This window comes from Manihot esculenta, chromosome 10 (genome assembly GCF_001659605.2).
Source record: "Manihot esculenta cultivar AM560-2 chromosome 10, M.esculenta_v8, whole genome shotgun sequence".
Taxonomy (NCBI): Eukaryota; Viridiplantae; Streptophyta; class Magnoliopsida; order Malpighiales; family Euphorbiaceae; genus Manihot; species Manihot esculenta.
In genome coordinates this window covers 4436974-4452431 of record NC_035170.2, presented here as the reverse complement: position 1 = coordinate 4452431, position 15458 = coordinate 4436974, and the positions used below count along the sequence as shown (strand labels likewise).

General features: G+C 34.2%; 2 protein-coding genes across 2 annotated transcripts; one reads left to right on the top strand and one right to left on the bottom strand.

Moving 5' to 3' along the window:
* The first annotated feature begins 830 nt into the window (after positions 1-830).
* On the top strand, positions 831-10570 carry LOC110624121 (mitochondrial substrate carrier family protein C). The gene is made up of 7 exons (XM_021769224.2): positions 831-2720; positions 3734-4151; positions 5545-5689; positions 7761-7876; positions 7958-8036; positions 8866-9099; positions 9920-10570. The coding sequence occupies exons 1-7, from the start codon at positions 1550-1552 to the stop codon at positions 10220-10222; spliced, it is 2466 nt and encodes an 821-aa protein (XP_021624916.1). The 5' UTR covers positions 831-1549; the 3' UTR covers positions 10223-10570.
* A 600-nt stretch (positions 10571-11170) lies between these two features.
* Positions 11171-14987, bottom strand: LOC110625314 (ATP synthase subunit d, mitochondrial). Its single transcript, XM_021770930.2, has 5 exons — positions 14717-14987; positions 13709-13790; positions 11743-11807; positions 11574-11660; positions 11171-11490 (listed from the first exon to the last, which is right to left on the bottom strand). The coding sequence occupies exons 1-5, from the start codon at positions 14885-14887 to the stop codon at positions 11389-11391; spliced, it is 507 nt and encodes a 168-aa protein (XP_021626622.1). The 5' UTR covers positions 14888-14987; the 3' UTR covers positions 11171-11388.
* Between the last annotated feature and the right edge of the window lie 471 nt (positions 14988-15458).

Below are 15458 nucleotides of genomic sequence, written 5' to 3'. Positions count from 1 at the left end.
TGATGGAATAAATAGTGAACTGTTGAAAAGAAAAACATAATTTACTTCAGTAAATAATAGTTTTCACAAGAAATCGTGTAGCAACACTAAGTTGATTAAAACCATTAAATCATGGAATTGTTTACTGTTAGGTTATTTTCAGGTTTATTTCAATTATGATTGACTGCAATAGTTTACCTTATTTTTTTAAAAAAATAATTGCTATGCTAGTTTTTTTTGTTAAAAAAAAATTTATATTTAAAAAATATTTTATGTAAAAAATATTTATATGTTTATGAAAAACATTTTTTAATAAAATAATTTATTTTTATATTATTTAATTTTAAATTAAAAAATAAATTTATATAGAAAATTTTAATAAGAATCTTAAAACTTTACTAATTAGTGTCTAAACCGCTATAAAATATACACATTATTTATTAATTAGAAATTTAAAATTATTTTATTTTCATTTTTAAATAATTGAAATGTGGAATGCAATATTTTTAAAATTTGCGGCGGTGTATATTTATAAAAAAAAAAAAAGGATTAAACCATCTGATGACATGTGGATAGACATCTCACGTGATTATCCTTACATTGGTATTATTTAAAGTTTTATTTAATATTAAAAATATTTAAAAAAAAATAATTTCTGCCAAACAAACCCATTAGCAGTCCCTTGAAACTGCAAATACAAAGGATGAGGTGTCCTGCAAGTTTCTTACGTCAGACTTTATCCATTCGGTATTTGTATTCATTATCTCAATCAATTAAAAAAAATAATTAAATAAAATAAATTTCATTTTCTTTCCTTTTATTTTCTGTACAAATTTTCCTTAAAACCAAACAACAGAAAATCTTTAAGAAATAAATTAAATTGAGAAAAAACCAAAGGCCGATTCTTCTTCAGCTGCTTTGTCCACTATATTTCAGTATTTTTTTAAAAAATCACTAAAAAAACCTGTCCGAACAGCTTCCTTAATTTTGCTTTTTTTTTTTCCCTCTATTTTATTAAATCCCAAATCCTCTCATCAATTTATCCACAGAATTTTTATCTTCTCTGTTGTCTCCAAATTCACCACTATCAACCCACACTCTCTCACAGCTCATAATCCATCCATGCTTTTTCAATAAGGTGCAGCAATTCCAGAAGAAAATGAAGACGCATATGGTGGGGTTTCAGACCCATCTCAGTTCCTCCTCTATTTAACAAGAATTTGGTAGAAATTACCCATGGAAATTTACAGAGTTCTATCCATGCTCTGTCCATTCTGTTAGGGATTCTGCTGTTTCTGATTCAATTACTCCATCCAGATGCCTCTTCAATGGATCTAACAATACGGTTCAGTGCACTGTAAATTTACTGTTTCTTGTGTTGTACAATCAGGATTTTTATCTTTTGTGTTGGCTTCTTTGTGGACGCATGATTTTGGGTACCCCTCTTCTGGATTGCTATTTTTATTATGAAAACTGTTTGTGGTGAGATTTGAGTTTGGATATATAGAACAGGAAAGGGGAACTTTTGGGTTGGTGCTTTTTGTTATATATACAATTTTTCCTGGCAGCAATGGTGTCTGCAAATGACCCTATGGAATCGTTTCTCAATTCAATTCAAGTGGTGAAAGATGCACTCTCGCCACTTGAACTTGGGATTCGGAAAGCGGCAAAAGATATTGAGAATTGCTGGGGAGTTTCTAAGAACAATAGGGTTAATAATCTTGAATTCAGATCCACTGATAATAGGAACTTTAACACTAAGGTTCAGATCTGTGCTGTGAAAAAGAGAAGTTCTAGTAATAACAATGGCAGTAATGGGAACTCTGTGGCTGGAGAAGAGAGGAAGAAAGGTTTTTCCATTAAGGTTCCTATTAGAACTTTTTTGGGCTTGCTTTCACTGAATCCAGAAAATGGGATGGGGAAGAAAGGGTTGAAAGAGAAGGAAATAGGGAGTGAAGATGGGTCTTGCACGAATTGTTTGCAGTTTGCAGTAACTTGGTCCTTGTTAGTTAATAGCTTTGTTCAGGCATTTCCTAGCCCTTTCAAGACAAGCAAGAAGCGGTTTCAGAAATTAGGTGATGATGATAGAGGTAATTTGCATTTGTGCAAACATGGGTTAAGATCAGAGGTTTCTAGTGAGTTAAATCAAAAGGAATTACAAGGTCATTATGTTAAAGCAGTTCAGGATGATAGTGAAAACCATACAGAAGGGAAACATCTATCGCTTGAATGCATTATAGGTTTTATTTTTGATCAAATGGCTCATAATTTACACAAATTTGATCAGAGTTTGCAGCAAGCAGACGTCAATCGTTGTGATTATGATCGCTCAACTCTGCCATCTGAATCCTCTCAGTTTGATCATTTGAGGGCACTCGTGAGTATTTGGGAAGGTCGAAAGGTGGATGTAAATGGGTTTTTGGGGAATTTGAAGTTTGCAAGAGTAGGAGGTGTGCCGTCTGGTATGGTTGGAGTATCATCTTCTGTCAGTGAAGGAAGTGATGATGGTATCAGTGGTGGGAATGGGGAGGAAACTGGGGGCAATTCACCGCAGAAGCTGGCAAGTGGGTTGCTCAGTATTCCCTTATCTAATGTAGAGCGTTTGAGGTCTACATTATCTGCTGTTTCGTTGACAGAGCTAATTGAGCTTGTGCCACACCTGGGACGGTCTTCTAAAGACTATCCTGACAAGAAGAAGCTATTCTCTGTCCAGGATTTCTTTAGGTACACAGAGTCTGAAGGTATACTTTGTTCTCTGCTTTTGCAATAACTTCACTGCTGCTAATTTTATTTTATTTGTTTCACTTGAAAAGTAGAATATCTAAATGGAATATGATGAGTTCTCTAATTTTGTTTTGTCAGAGTATGTATGAGGCATAAGCGCAGAATTGTTGTCAAAGTACCCGTATTCTAATAATTTATTTATTTGATCTGCTTCAAAACATTAATGGCCCAAATCAGTTATTTGAAACTTCTGTTTTAGAGCAAAATTAGCTACTTTTTACATTCATAACATGTTTCCATAGTATTTGTAGTCCTATTGAGTTTATGGTGAACAAAGCTCGATTTTACTAGACGTTGAACTTCATAATTTGCAATGTCGCATTTACGGCAGCACTGCAGAAATTAAAAGGGGTTTCCCTTTGTTTTCTCTCCTTCTTTGTCCTCCTCATCCCACCTATTCTTTATGAAAAAGTAACTTATCTTTACCAAAACTGGGCAAATATTTCTATCAATTTACTTTTCACATGGCCTTTTATTATATTAAGTCAGCTGCCTCGTGGTTAGTAATTAACTTGATGTTGAGTTTGGATGTGGTGCTCTGAAGCCTTGTATCCTGACCAACAGTAATGTACCATGTTACAGTTTTAGAGTTGATGGTAGAAGGAACCATTTAACTTTGTTGATCGATTATATCCTTCTTTCTCTTGGACACATGCTTTCAACTTAAAGTAAAATTGAATTACTTGTGGAGTGCTGTGATAACTATGGTTACACAAATTTTAATCATTTGTCAAGATTCAAGAGGAGCAATCAGTATAAACTGTGATTGTTTATGATATTGTGGTATGCATATAGTGTAATACGCCATTCCTCTCCTTGTTAATACAAAAAGCAAAGGAAAAGCTGAAAGAAAAGGTTCATCATTCATTTGATTGTTTATCTTCTAATGGGTTTTTGATAATAGGACATTCTGCTGTTAATGAAGTCATCTATAAATGTTGTTCTTATTTTAGTCATCGCATTCTTCCAGGAAGGAGGTTCTTTGAGGAACTTGATAGAGATGGTGATGGTCAAGTAACATTGGAAGATCTTGAGATTGCAATGAAAAGAAGGAAATTGCCACCAAGATATGCTCGAGAATTTATGCAGCGTGCTAGAAGTCACTTGTTTTCAAAATCATTTGGTTGGAAGCAGTTTCTGTCCTTGATGGAACAAAAGGAACCAACGATTCTCCGTGCTTATACTTCCCTTTGTTTAAACAAGTCTGGGACCCTAAAAAAGAGTGAAATATTGGCATCACTTAAGAATGCTGGCCTTCCAGCAAATGAAGACAATGCTGTTGCTATGATGCGATTTTTGAATGCTGACATAGAAGAATCTATTTCTTATGGGCATTTTCGAAATTTTATGCTTTTGCTACCTTCTGATCGACTCCAAGATGATCCTAGGTATGATTTTCTTGATCATTTTGAGGGAGGCTTAACATAAGTTTGGTGCATACACATATACTCATGACTCATTTATGGATGTTATTTTCCTAGGATAAACAGAAAATGACATTTTTGCTATGCGTTTATAACACTGAAGATCAGTTTAAAATTATTTTCTAATGGTTAGAGCACATAGGAAAATACTATATATTTTTTTTCTTCCAAGAAGACTATAACAATGTTTGAACCCTTGAAAACTTCATATTTTTATTTATTTATTGTTGAATATGAGAAAAAATTGCACAAGGAAAAAGGTAATTGTGATAGTATCTGTTGAGTGATGGCTATTGGCAACTAAAGTTAAGTGGTATATAGTGTTAATGAACTAATGATTATGTGCTATGTGATTTTTGTATTATCTTGTTCCCTTCCATTATGTTAATGTCCAAAAATGATTTTGTTTTCCTTTGACCGAGTAAATACAGAGTGGAGGGAAGGGGCCAAATGGGAGTCGTTTCCCCTAAATAATTAATATTGTTTTGTTATGAAAGTAGATGAAATATTAGAACTCTTTATTTCTCATTATATGTTCAATAAATTCTTATAGCATTGGCACATTTGAGAAAATTTTCTAGCTATATTGTTCTCTACTATTACATTTTCTGAATGTATAACATTGACCTCAAACTATGTAAACAATGAGTAAAATTAACTATTTTTCAAAATAATTTATATTACATTGGCTGTCCTTGAGAAAAATTTTCTGGCTCCACCCTCAGCTAAACAATTTTCATTAACCAATTTTCCTAAATGCCTCAAACATTAATAAAAAAGAAAGAAAATGGAACAAATGCAGTCTTATAGTCATAACGCCTTTCATCCTGATAGAAGTGTAAAGAAGTGCTTAAATATATGGTTTGTAACAGCCCGGCTAAAATTGAATTAAATAACTTTTGGACTCATTTTACACTTGACCAAAATGGTTAACTCAAGTTATCTAGTAGTTCTAAACTAGCTATCATATATTCCCATTAATCCTACCATATTTTCGATGTGGGATTGCAATTCCCACGCAGAATGGGACATCACATGGTTTGACTTGTATATTCAAGAAGTGTTGTCTGATTCAGTCAGCCAAATTGTTTTGTTTGATTACTTGGTGCAGTAGACAGCAACAGTTACCCTATGTTTAGGTATCATAGTCTACAGAACTTTTCATGAGATTTGCATAAGAGATAAACTTTTTGCTTTTGTATGACATGATGGCTGTTCAACACCTTTCATGTTGTCTCCAGTCCATCCAAAAATTTTGTCCTCTTCCCGTCTTTACTGTCCGATTCTTCTTTAGTGTTGTGCTTATCTGATTGACTGATTGCATTTTACTGATGGTGGCTTCTTCTAATACATACAGAAGCATATGGTTTGAAGCTGCAACAGTTGTCGCTGTTGCACCACCTGTGGAGATACCAGCTGGGAGTGTTCTAAGATCTGCATTGGCTGGGGGCCTATCATGTGCACTCTCTTGTTCTCTGTTGCATCCTGTTGATACAATAAAGGTAAGCTCTTCTTCATGAGAAATGTGTGATCATGTACAAATATTTTTACATGAGATATACCACATGTAACCGTGTAACAAAAATAGTACTAGTGCCAAAAGCGAAATTCTTTGGCTGCTAGGAGGAACTGCAAGAGCAGCCTCTTTATCAAGGCTACAACTTTGCCTTGCTTAATAGCATAGCTTATTGCACCTTTTTATGAGAAATTTATGATAAAACCATGATGACCTCTTGCTTTGATGGACCTACTGGCTACAACTTTTTATACTGCTTTTAAATTAATGATTGAGATCTTCTATTGCAGATCTTTGCCCCTTGCCGATTATGGGCACCAAAAAAAACATTATGTTTTTCACTTGGACTTATGAAGCTTTTTATGTATAGTGTAGTAGAATATATCACTGCTTCAATCCATTTTTTTCCCAAACTGCAATTTGTCATGGGAAACTGCACTGCTAGAGATCTCTTTTTTTTTTTGTTACGATCTTATGGTTATTTATTTTTGTCCTTAAATTGGTTAAAATCATAGATGTCAAAAGTGGGACTTGCCTTTAATGGTGTCTGGCCAGGCTTCGTCCATCTGATGCATGCCTAGGAATATAGGCACCGGCATTTAAGGGGGTACCTTGGCATGCATCTTAGGTGCCCAAGTTATTTTTTCCCTCTCCTTATTATTTGGTTTGTTGCCAAGTTTTTCCCCCCCACTTTATTATTTGGTTTTACTTGCATGGTTGAACTACTGTTGGAAGCTTCTACTTTATGTGTAAAGCAATGATGTTGTGTTGATAAAATGTTACAATTGTGTGGGTTTATGATTGAGTGATCTAGTTACGAATTCAAGTTTTCATTCTTCCTTCTTTTTAATAATAAATGAGGAATGGACAATGGACTGGTTCTTGACCTTTTTCAGGCTTGCGCATGCATGGCTTTTGTCAAACTAATCTAGCTTTTGCAAAGCTTATGTTTTGTAATTTCCTTGCACTCTAGTGGTTTATGATTTTATGTTGAGCTAGTTATAATCTTCATGCTGTTCTTTTGTGATCATGTATTTCTGAAGTTTTTGTATTATCATGATATAACTATGTTATACATGTTATAATGAATGCATGCCTGCATATAGGCTTATCTTGTGCACCTCATAGTTCAAACTTAAACCTTGGATGACTATGGGTTAAATAATGCTTCATGGTGAAAATACAGAGATTTGGTTAAATTACAGAGATTTGGTTATGTATGAATATCTGTTTATAATTGCATTGTTCCTCTCTTCTAGTGATGGAAAAAATGTTGACTGTCTTTTTGAGGCAATTTTAGCACTATGAAAAGCATTTTTTATCAGCCACTTATGATGGCTGGCTACTTGTCATGTGTGGTATGGGATATGTATGACCAAATACTTCATGGCTTTTCCAGAGAAAAGTTAGCACCCTTTTTTTGCTAGTATATGCCATATGGCTAACCTTGTATTTTGATAGGTTGTCTTTCGAAAGAATTATGATGAAGTTTCAAAATATAATTTTGATATTTAATTGGATTAATGCTCAATTTCGCTTGTGTACTTATTGGGAAAGTTCAATTTAGCCAAATTTCAACTTTTTGTCCAAATTAATCTAGAAGTCAGTTTAAGCTCAATTTAGCCCAAAAATAAGAAAATCAAGAAATTGATTTTCTTGGACAAAATCAAGAAATCAAGAAGTTTAGCCTAAAAATCACAAAATGGAGCTTTTGATTTTTTTTTTTTATTCTAAACCAATAAATCAATAAAGTTACCCCAAAATTTTTTATGGGGCTAAATTGAATTTCTGGGCTTTTGGATTTAAAAAAAAAATGAAAATGGGCTAAATTGAACATCTCCAATGATTACAGGAGTGAAAATGAAAAATTTAGCCTTTGATATATTGAAGTTGGAGTGCACAAGTATGAAGTGAAACTGTAGCATGCCTATTAACTGTTTGAGTATTTTTGTAAATGTACACATTAATGTCATACAAAAGAGATGCATGTTCTTTTCAATATTGCTGATTTCTTATCATGATTATTTTTGTGGTCCGTCTTTCCTATGGTCTCTTAGACTCGGGTGCAAGCATCAACCCTTTCTTTCCCAGAGATTATTTCAAAGCTTCCAGAGATTGGAGTTCAGGGATTATATAGGGGTTCAATCCCTGCAATTCTTGGACAGTTCTCAAGGTCCTTATTTATCCTTTCCACCTTTTCTTGAATGGTAACCACTTCTCTATCTGTATGACATATTCTGTATCAATATTGCAGCCATGGCCTTCGAACTGGGATATTTGAAGCTAGTAAACTTGTGCTCATAAATGTTGCCCCAACACTCCCAGAATTACAGGTAATGGTTATTATTATGCTATTTTATTAAATTATCCATAAAATACATGTGCAACATATTTCTCCTTTGTTCCCCATGGTTTCTCATATGATGTTTGGTAGTGCAAACAAAATCTTAGTGAAACTGAGTACTTTTCCTGCAATGTGATAGTCTCAATAATGCATGGATTATGCTTGAGTGTTGCAGTTCTCATTAAACAAACTAAGACAAGCTTATTGTTTCATTATTATTGCTCCTGTTGCTGCAGTTACCAACTGTACAAACAATTACTAGTGGCTCTCTCTCTCCTCTCTCACACAGCACCCTTCCCTTAAATTTAACTGTATAACATGTTCTTACTTTCTTTGTTAACTTGTTTGTAAGTAACTGTATGGAGTAATTCTATTTTAAGGAGGAAAGTTGGATAATGTTAAATGCAAGCATTTACTTCAATGCGTGTGGCTTGGCACTTTGATTATCAACAATGCAACCTGCACAACTTTATTAAGCATAAAAATTTTGCTATCCTGAGGGATGTAACTATACTTCCAACTAAATCACATATGCAGTGTTAGTAGGGCAATTAACCAGTTATTGCTGGGGAGCTACCTATCATTGGGTTCATCTACATGCACATGTAGATGCACCTGGCACCTGCCACCTGCATATATGTGCACACATGAAGACCACAAACAAGTCTTGAATGAAAGAACTATTGTAGTTACTTCATTTTTCTGTTGTAGGCTTGATAAGGGAAAATAATTTTTTGTTTAGTCCTACTGGAGCCTCCTATATGTTTATGTTGGATTTGAGGGTCTCTGAAAGTTAAATGTTACTTGGTTACTTTCAGGTTCAATCTTTATCATCTTTCTGCAGCACATTTTTGGGGACAGCAGTCCGGATCCCATGTGAAGTGTTGAAGCAGCGATTGCAGGCAGGTCTTTTTGACAATGTAGGGCAGGCTATCATTGGTACTTGGCAGCAAGATGGTCTGAAGGGATTTTTTCGTGGGACTGGTGCTACACTTTGCCGTGAAGTTCCATTTTATGTTGCTGGCATGGGACTGTATGCTGAATCTAAAAAGGTAAGCAGATTTATGTTTATGAAGTTGAAATTTTTTACGTATTTGTGCGTTTGATATTTCAAGTTTACAGAATTCCATTTTTGTTACTTGCAACAACTAATATTTTCTTCCCATAGTCAATAACCTACTCATCGAGTAAATTTCAGGTCAAAGACTGGGTTAGCAATCATCTGTGGTTCTAGTCTGATAGGAATTTGTTTAATGATAATATTATTGTTTCATTATTTTATTTTAAATTATACAGGTGAATAGAATTTTAGTGATCATGGAAGGGGGAAGCAATTATATTTTCTGTGCTTGTTTATATGGTAAATTTAATAGTTCTAGAAAGCGAGGAAGTTAATGAAAATTCTAGTATACATGTCCCAAAGATTAAGTCAAGAAGTATTTCTTTATGCTTATCCAAGCCACTATTGCCCTGTGCTAAATTTTCTGAGATCAATTTTTATTGGAAATGAGTGTTCTACGTGAGCACAAGTCTTCTGCCTGCCTAATATTCTTATATAAATTGGGTTGAGATATTAAAGAATAGGCTCTTACGTGTTGTGTAGAACGCCTCACTAAATTAAATTCAAATCCCTTACTTAAAACCATGGCAATGGCATCCAAACATGGAATAATTTTTTTCCCAGACACTGTTATGGAAGTTTTGGCATTATGCCTGATCACCACCAGTCTGTAAAACAACCTAGTAGTACTCGTAAGTCAACTGTCTTGTCTTGCATTATCAAAATATCTTCTAGAATTATTTCTATTACCATGTTTCCTTTGTATAACTTTCTTTTAATTATATACTGAAGAATCATTTTGCTGCTTCTAGTTTGCTCAACAACTTCTACGACGGGAGCTAGAACCTTGGGAAACAATTCTAGTTGGGGCTATATCCGGAGGGCTAGCTGCTGTAGTCACTACCCCATTTGATGTGATGAAAACTAGAATGATGACTGCACGGGGAAGATCCTTACCGATGACAATGGTAGCCTTTTCTATACTTCGTCATGAGGGACCCCTCGGGCTATTTAAAGGAGCAGTGCCAAGGTTTTTCTGGATTGCTCCTTTAGGTGCCATGAACTTCGCTGGTTATGAGCTAGCAAGGAAGGCCATGGACAAAAATGAGACATGAAGTGATCAGCCATGTTAGAAGAAGTTGACTAGTTCTGGTAGCCTTTATGAAAACTTTTAAAAACATTATACATTGAAGCTCCCAGGTTTTGTTTTGTGAATGCTGCAGGAAAGTTTTGTGCTCTTTCCGAATTTTAGTTGCATATACACATAATCTGCCGACAAGTAGCTAAGACATTGTACTTTTCAGTCAGTTTATTGTATCAAAATTTTCTTGGTCTATCAGGGATGACTGCACAAATCTTTTTGTTTTTTTTTTGGGCTGAATCTTGTATCTATTTAATTTGTGTACATTTCATGTGCAGCTCGTTCCATTTTTTCCTTGATATCAGAATTTCCATTTGTATTACTTTGTACATCTCTTTTAGGATTTCCAAATGTGAGAAGGCTTTGCTTTACTGGGTTTTGACGTTGAAAAGTACTTGTGATGGTAGATTATCTTTGTCGTATCTTTACCAGCATTTTAGCAGACGTCCTCAGCAGCCACTTTGTAACAGGTAAGCAATGCAGATCCTCTTACTTCAGATTCGCATTTTTCAAACCCAACCCAATTAATAATCAGTAGAAACAAAAAATATTAATATTTAAAATTCAACAGAAAACATTGATACATCACTATATGAACAATATTATATAGTTATAGTTAATAGTTTAATATATTTAAAAATAATTATTAAAATAAACCTTGTTAAAATTAAACTACAGGATACCACCAGGCTCAGACATCCATTGCTCGAGATAAAATAGCATGTGTGAAGGAACAACTATTGAAAGCAGTGTAAAGTACCGGAATAATAGGTTTTAACAGCCATGTATGAACTTGAGGTTATTACAAATAACAAGTTGCTTGCTCTTAATATGGTAATGATTAATCCATTGGCTAACCCACGCATATGAACAGTCTCTCATCATAAACATGATAGAGATCCATGGGGCAGGAAAACGAAAATAGCTAAAGGTATCGATTATTCATGCTTGATTGAACAAATCATCACCATGGAAATTTGACTCTGGTTGAGATGGAAAATGCAACATTTGACATGGTTATGGTCATCACAGAAGCTCAAATTCTACAAACTCCGAGCAACAAAATCACAAAGAAACAATTTGTTGGTCATTATTATTGTAGAAAGAACAGGAATTTGATGCCATATATGGCCAATATGCTCAATAGCCCCAGTAGTCATTCCTGATTTCGTCATCAAACTTCTTCTTGAGCTCAGGATGCTTTGCAAAGTACTCTTCAGCAGTCATGGTGCTGAGCTTGCTCTGTTCAAATATATAACTAGATGTTAAAACCAAAGGATCCAAGAGATTGAGATTTAAAAGAGAAAAGCATTCTTTTTATTTACCTTCAACTCTTGAACTTCTGCAATTTCTTTCTCTAAACGCTCCGACTCCTTCAGGGATTTCCCCTCTGCTTCTTTCAATTCCACCAACTACATCCAAAAAAATAAGAATAAGCTTATGAGAGAATTAAACTGGTACATGACAATTACAACGGGATTGTCAGGTTCTCACCAATGAATCAAATTTAGGCTTGTACTCTGGAGTAACTGTGTCCACATACTTCGGGATCTCTATGCCTGCAAGATTAAAGGGAATAATGGGCTCAACAAAGCATTTTACTACTTAGAGAAAATACTGCATTAATTAGTAAATTACATTACAAGTAATCAACAAAGAAACAATGTTATAGTCATTCACAGCTCATTTCTTAAAGGGCTTCCTTGCAGATATGCGCATTTCTTAAAAGCCTTGAAATAGCAAGGCTGCAACTCCACGTACACAAAGTTCTGAAGCTCAATGTGAACCAAGATAGCCCTTGATAATCCAAAATGGGGAAAATCAACAGAATACCAAGTAAACATAAGGTACAAAATATAAGCACACTTTTCTCTCAGGCTATCAAATACGGGTAGCATGCAGCCCATGAAGCAAGAGGCAGGTCTAACAAGTGGTGATGTTGGTGGACGACACACAGACAAAAAATAGGAGCCTCAAAAATGCAAAAAGAACAGTGCAAAAGAGGGATGGAACGAAACTGTTACAAAACTTGCAGAATACAGAAGAATGACGTAAGTTACCTTAATGGGCAAATAAAAGTATTAGAACATTGAAAAAATGCTCACCAGGACTTCAAATAAATTGGTTATGCAAAGAGAAGAAACTAGCAAATACAGGTATTAGAAGACTGGTCTATTGAAAATGCTCAATAGGAATTCAAAAGAATTGGTTATTCAAATAGAAGAAACTATCCTTTTACCTGAAAATACATTTGGCACTGAATTTTAAACTAATTTTCGCCAACAAAAGAAGAAGAAGAAGAAAACTTTCAGATGCTTTTACAAGAAGCATAAAAGGTAAATGACATTACAAAGCAAATTTTTAGTTCTTTTTAATCATACATGCAAATGGGCGCTTCTCTCAAAACCAAGTGCAAGAAAGAATGTGAAGATAGGCCCTAAAATTTAGGTAGATCAGCAGCCAATTCAGAAGATTTACAAGACCAGGAATAAAGCTAGAAGCATAAGAAAAATACATAAATATAATGCAATGTAATGAGCAAGCAGTGAACATTTACTCACTTCCATGGTTCCACCACATCATCCCTCAGAACTTACATAATGAGATGATGTAATGCCAATATAAAGTCCAACAGAAACTTAACACCTGAAGTCTTCTGTCCTTAATTTCAGGTAGATTATATTTCACCCATATAAAGAAATTAGCAATTAGGATGATTAAAACTAAAATCATTCTGCAAAAGAAAACTGTTTTCTTCACATTTGCAGTAGGAGGAGCATTTCAGAAAAGTTTTAAGGGCAGGGAAATGAGCTCAATAATTAACTCAATAAGCATCAAGAACACAATACAGCTTAGGGAACTATATTTGAAATAAAACCTACTTCACAACATTAAGCATCATGATTGACAAAACTTAAAAATATTATAAAGCCAATACTAGAAACATGAAAATGTGGACATGCCAAAAGCTCTTTAATGCACAAACTTGTATTAGTGTAACAAACAAAATTACAGTCCAGAGTTTACTAGTTTACTTGCATTGAAGCCAAAAACTACATCATGAATCAAGAAATATAATCTACTAGTGAATATAATTACAAGAATACTACTGAACATATATGCTAGAATATTTCTTTATTGGATTTATTTGATGTATCTCCAAATTGAAAGAAAGGCTAAGTTTTAAATCCATGCCAGTTTATTTCTAGCAATTATAAACCCTAATAAGAAGGATGCCCCTCTCCCATTTTCAATTGTTTATCTGATGCAATGTCACTGAAGTCTAATAATTAACTTCAACAAATAGCATCGGCACTAGTAAACTCTCAGTGGCAGGTCAGGATAAACATACCTAAGGTGTATAAGGGTGAACAAGCATTCATCAGTTATAAAAGTATAGTGTGGATCAAGGTAAAATGAAAACATGGGTGGAACATTTGCCAACAAAAAGAATACATACTGTCATAAGCCTCTTTGTACATATCCACTAAGCGTGAGCCAATTGTTTTCCTATAATATTCCCAGTCAACGGGTTCAGGTTCCTGCACATATAAATGATCAATAACCATACAAGAATACCAAAGATCAATATATAAGTGAAGCGGGATGATGAAAATGCCAGCAAAGACAGCTATAACTTCTAGAAAGCTGTATTTGAAAGATAAAAGTTACATCTTCTTATAATATTGTCACACAACATCAACTAAACATGGATCTCATTCATAGAATCAATACTTAGAGAAGGTCTCTATCACTATATGAAAAGATTTCCCTAGTAATGAAGTCATAAAAAGTGTACCTCACAAACAACTTACATACAAGGACATATACAGAAAAAGAGTCCCGCATTTTTTGCATGTCAAATTATTTGACAATTTCTGCTATCAGTGTAGAAAACAAGTCAACTTTCAACTCAATCTTTTATTTCTTCCCATCAACTGAACAACAGATTAACCTCAACCAAATTGCACAAAAAAAAAAAAATCCACGTCTTTACACTTCAACCAAATGAAAACAAAGAAATCCTATTTCCTCAATTTGCAGGACCAACAAAAGCAAATAAACGCTGTCACTATCTCACTTCAGCAAAAAGGCAAAATCAATAGAAAACTGGATCCACTTCTTATGAAGCCAAACAAATCATAAACCAAAATCAAATCGAAGTGCAACATAAATGAAATCAACAATAATAGATCCAATAAATAAACAATGAACCAAAAAAATAAACCTAAATCCTCAACAAGAATGTAATCAAAGAGACCATCGCTTTTCAGAACTGCCCCACAAAACAACGCAACAATTTTCCTTGTGGCAATAAAGTAAATCTGGAGCCAAATAAGATCCAATTATCACATCCAAAATAATGCGGAAAATCTACTAAAACTAAAACCAAGAAGCAAAACCCATGTCAGATAACTAATTTTAGCAAAAAAAAAAAAGCCAATTAATAAAGAGGGAGAATCGAAACCTGGCTGAACTTGGTCTGAAGAGTGGAATTAACCTCATCGAAAGCACGGCGAAGAGTGGCGAACTCCTTGCGAGCCTCGTCGGACACGAGAAGCTTCGCCATCCCTTCCCAATCAATGGTCTTTGATGCTTTAAACGCCACATCTGTCACCTTCTTTATGGTTCCGCTCATTTTCTCAAGCTTTCCCTCACCCTTGACAGCAGCTAAACAAAATTTACAGACTTTGGTTTTGTGTGAAAGCGTCACCAGCAGTCGCGAACGGAGGCGTAGCCCTTGTTATTGTTGTGTGGACGTGCTGCGGTGTCGTTTTGAATGGAAATAAAAGACCTAGTAGCCAGGCCTAGGCTTATGGGCTTAAAAGCTCAGGCAAAGAATATGCTCCGAGCTTCGCTTGATATCGGCCGAGTGGGCTTTGTTTGCTGCTTTGCAGAGACTGGGCTTAGGCTAAGCCATATGAATTATTTATAAGAAAAGAATTTAAATTAATCCTTATAAAATTATAGAAAAGTTTAATTTTTCTTCAAATGAAAATTTTATAAATTAAAAATAATTAATTTTTTTTATTTTAAAATGATAAAAAATATTAGAAAATAAAATAATTAAATTTAATTATGACAAAATTTATAATTTTAAACGGAAGAATTGAAAAAGTAATTATGTTGGGGTATTATACTATTAAAGAATAGATCTTTGCACTGTGAAAAATTTTAAATTGTAATTTTATTAAATACATTTTCATTTT

Excerpts from the sequence above, each read along its gene's own strand:
- LOC110624121 (XM_021769224.2), top strand. The coding sequence starts at position 1,550 with ATGGTGTCTGCAAATGACCCTATGGAATCGTTTCTCAATTCAATTCAA. Across the intron at positions 5,690-7,760 it reads ATCCTGTTGATACAATAAAG|ACTCGGGTGCAAGCATCAAC; the intron begins GTAAGCTCTTCT and ends ATGGTCTCTTAG. Across the intron at positions 9,100-9,919 it reads TGTATGCTGAATCTAAAAAG|TTTGCTCAACAACTTCTACG; the intron begins GTAAGCAGATTT and ends TGCTGCTTCTAG.
- LOC110625314 (XM_021770930.2), bottom strand. The coding sequence starts at position 14,887 with ATGAGCGGAACCATAAAGAAGGTGACAGATGTGGCGTTTAAAGCATCA. Across the intron at positions 11,661-11,742 it reads AGCCTAAATTTGATTCATTG|TTGGTGGAATTGAAAGAAGC; the intron begins GTGAGAACCTGA and ends TTTTGGATGTAG. Across the intron at positions 11,491-11,573 it reads CAGAAGTTCAAGAGTTGAAG|AGCAAGCTCAGCACCATGAC; the intron begins GTAAATAAAAAG and ends ATATTTGAACAG.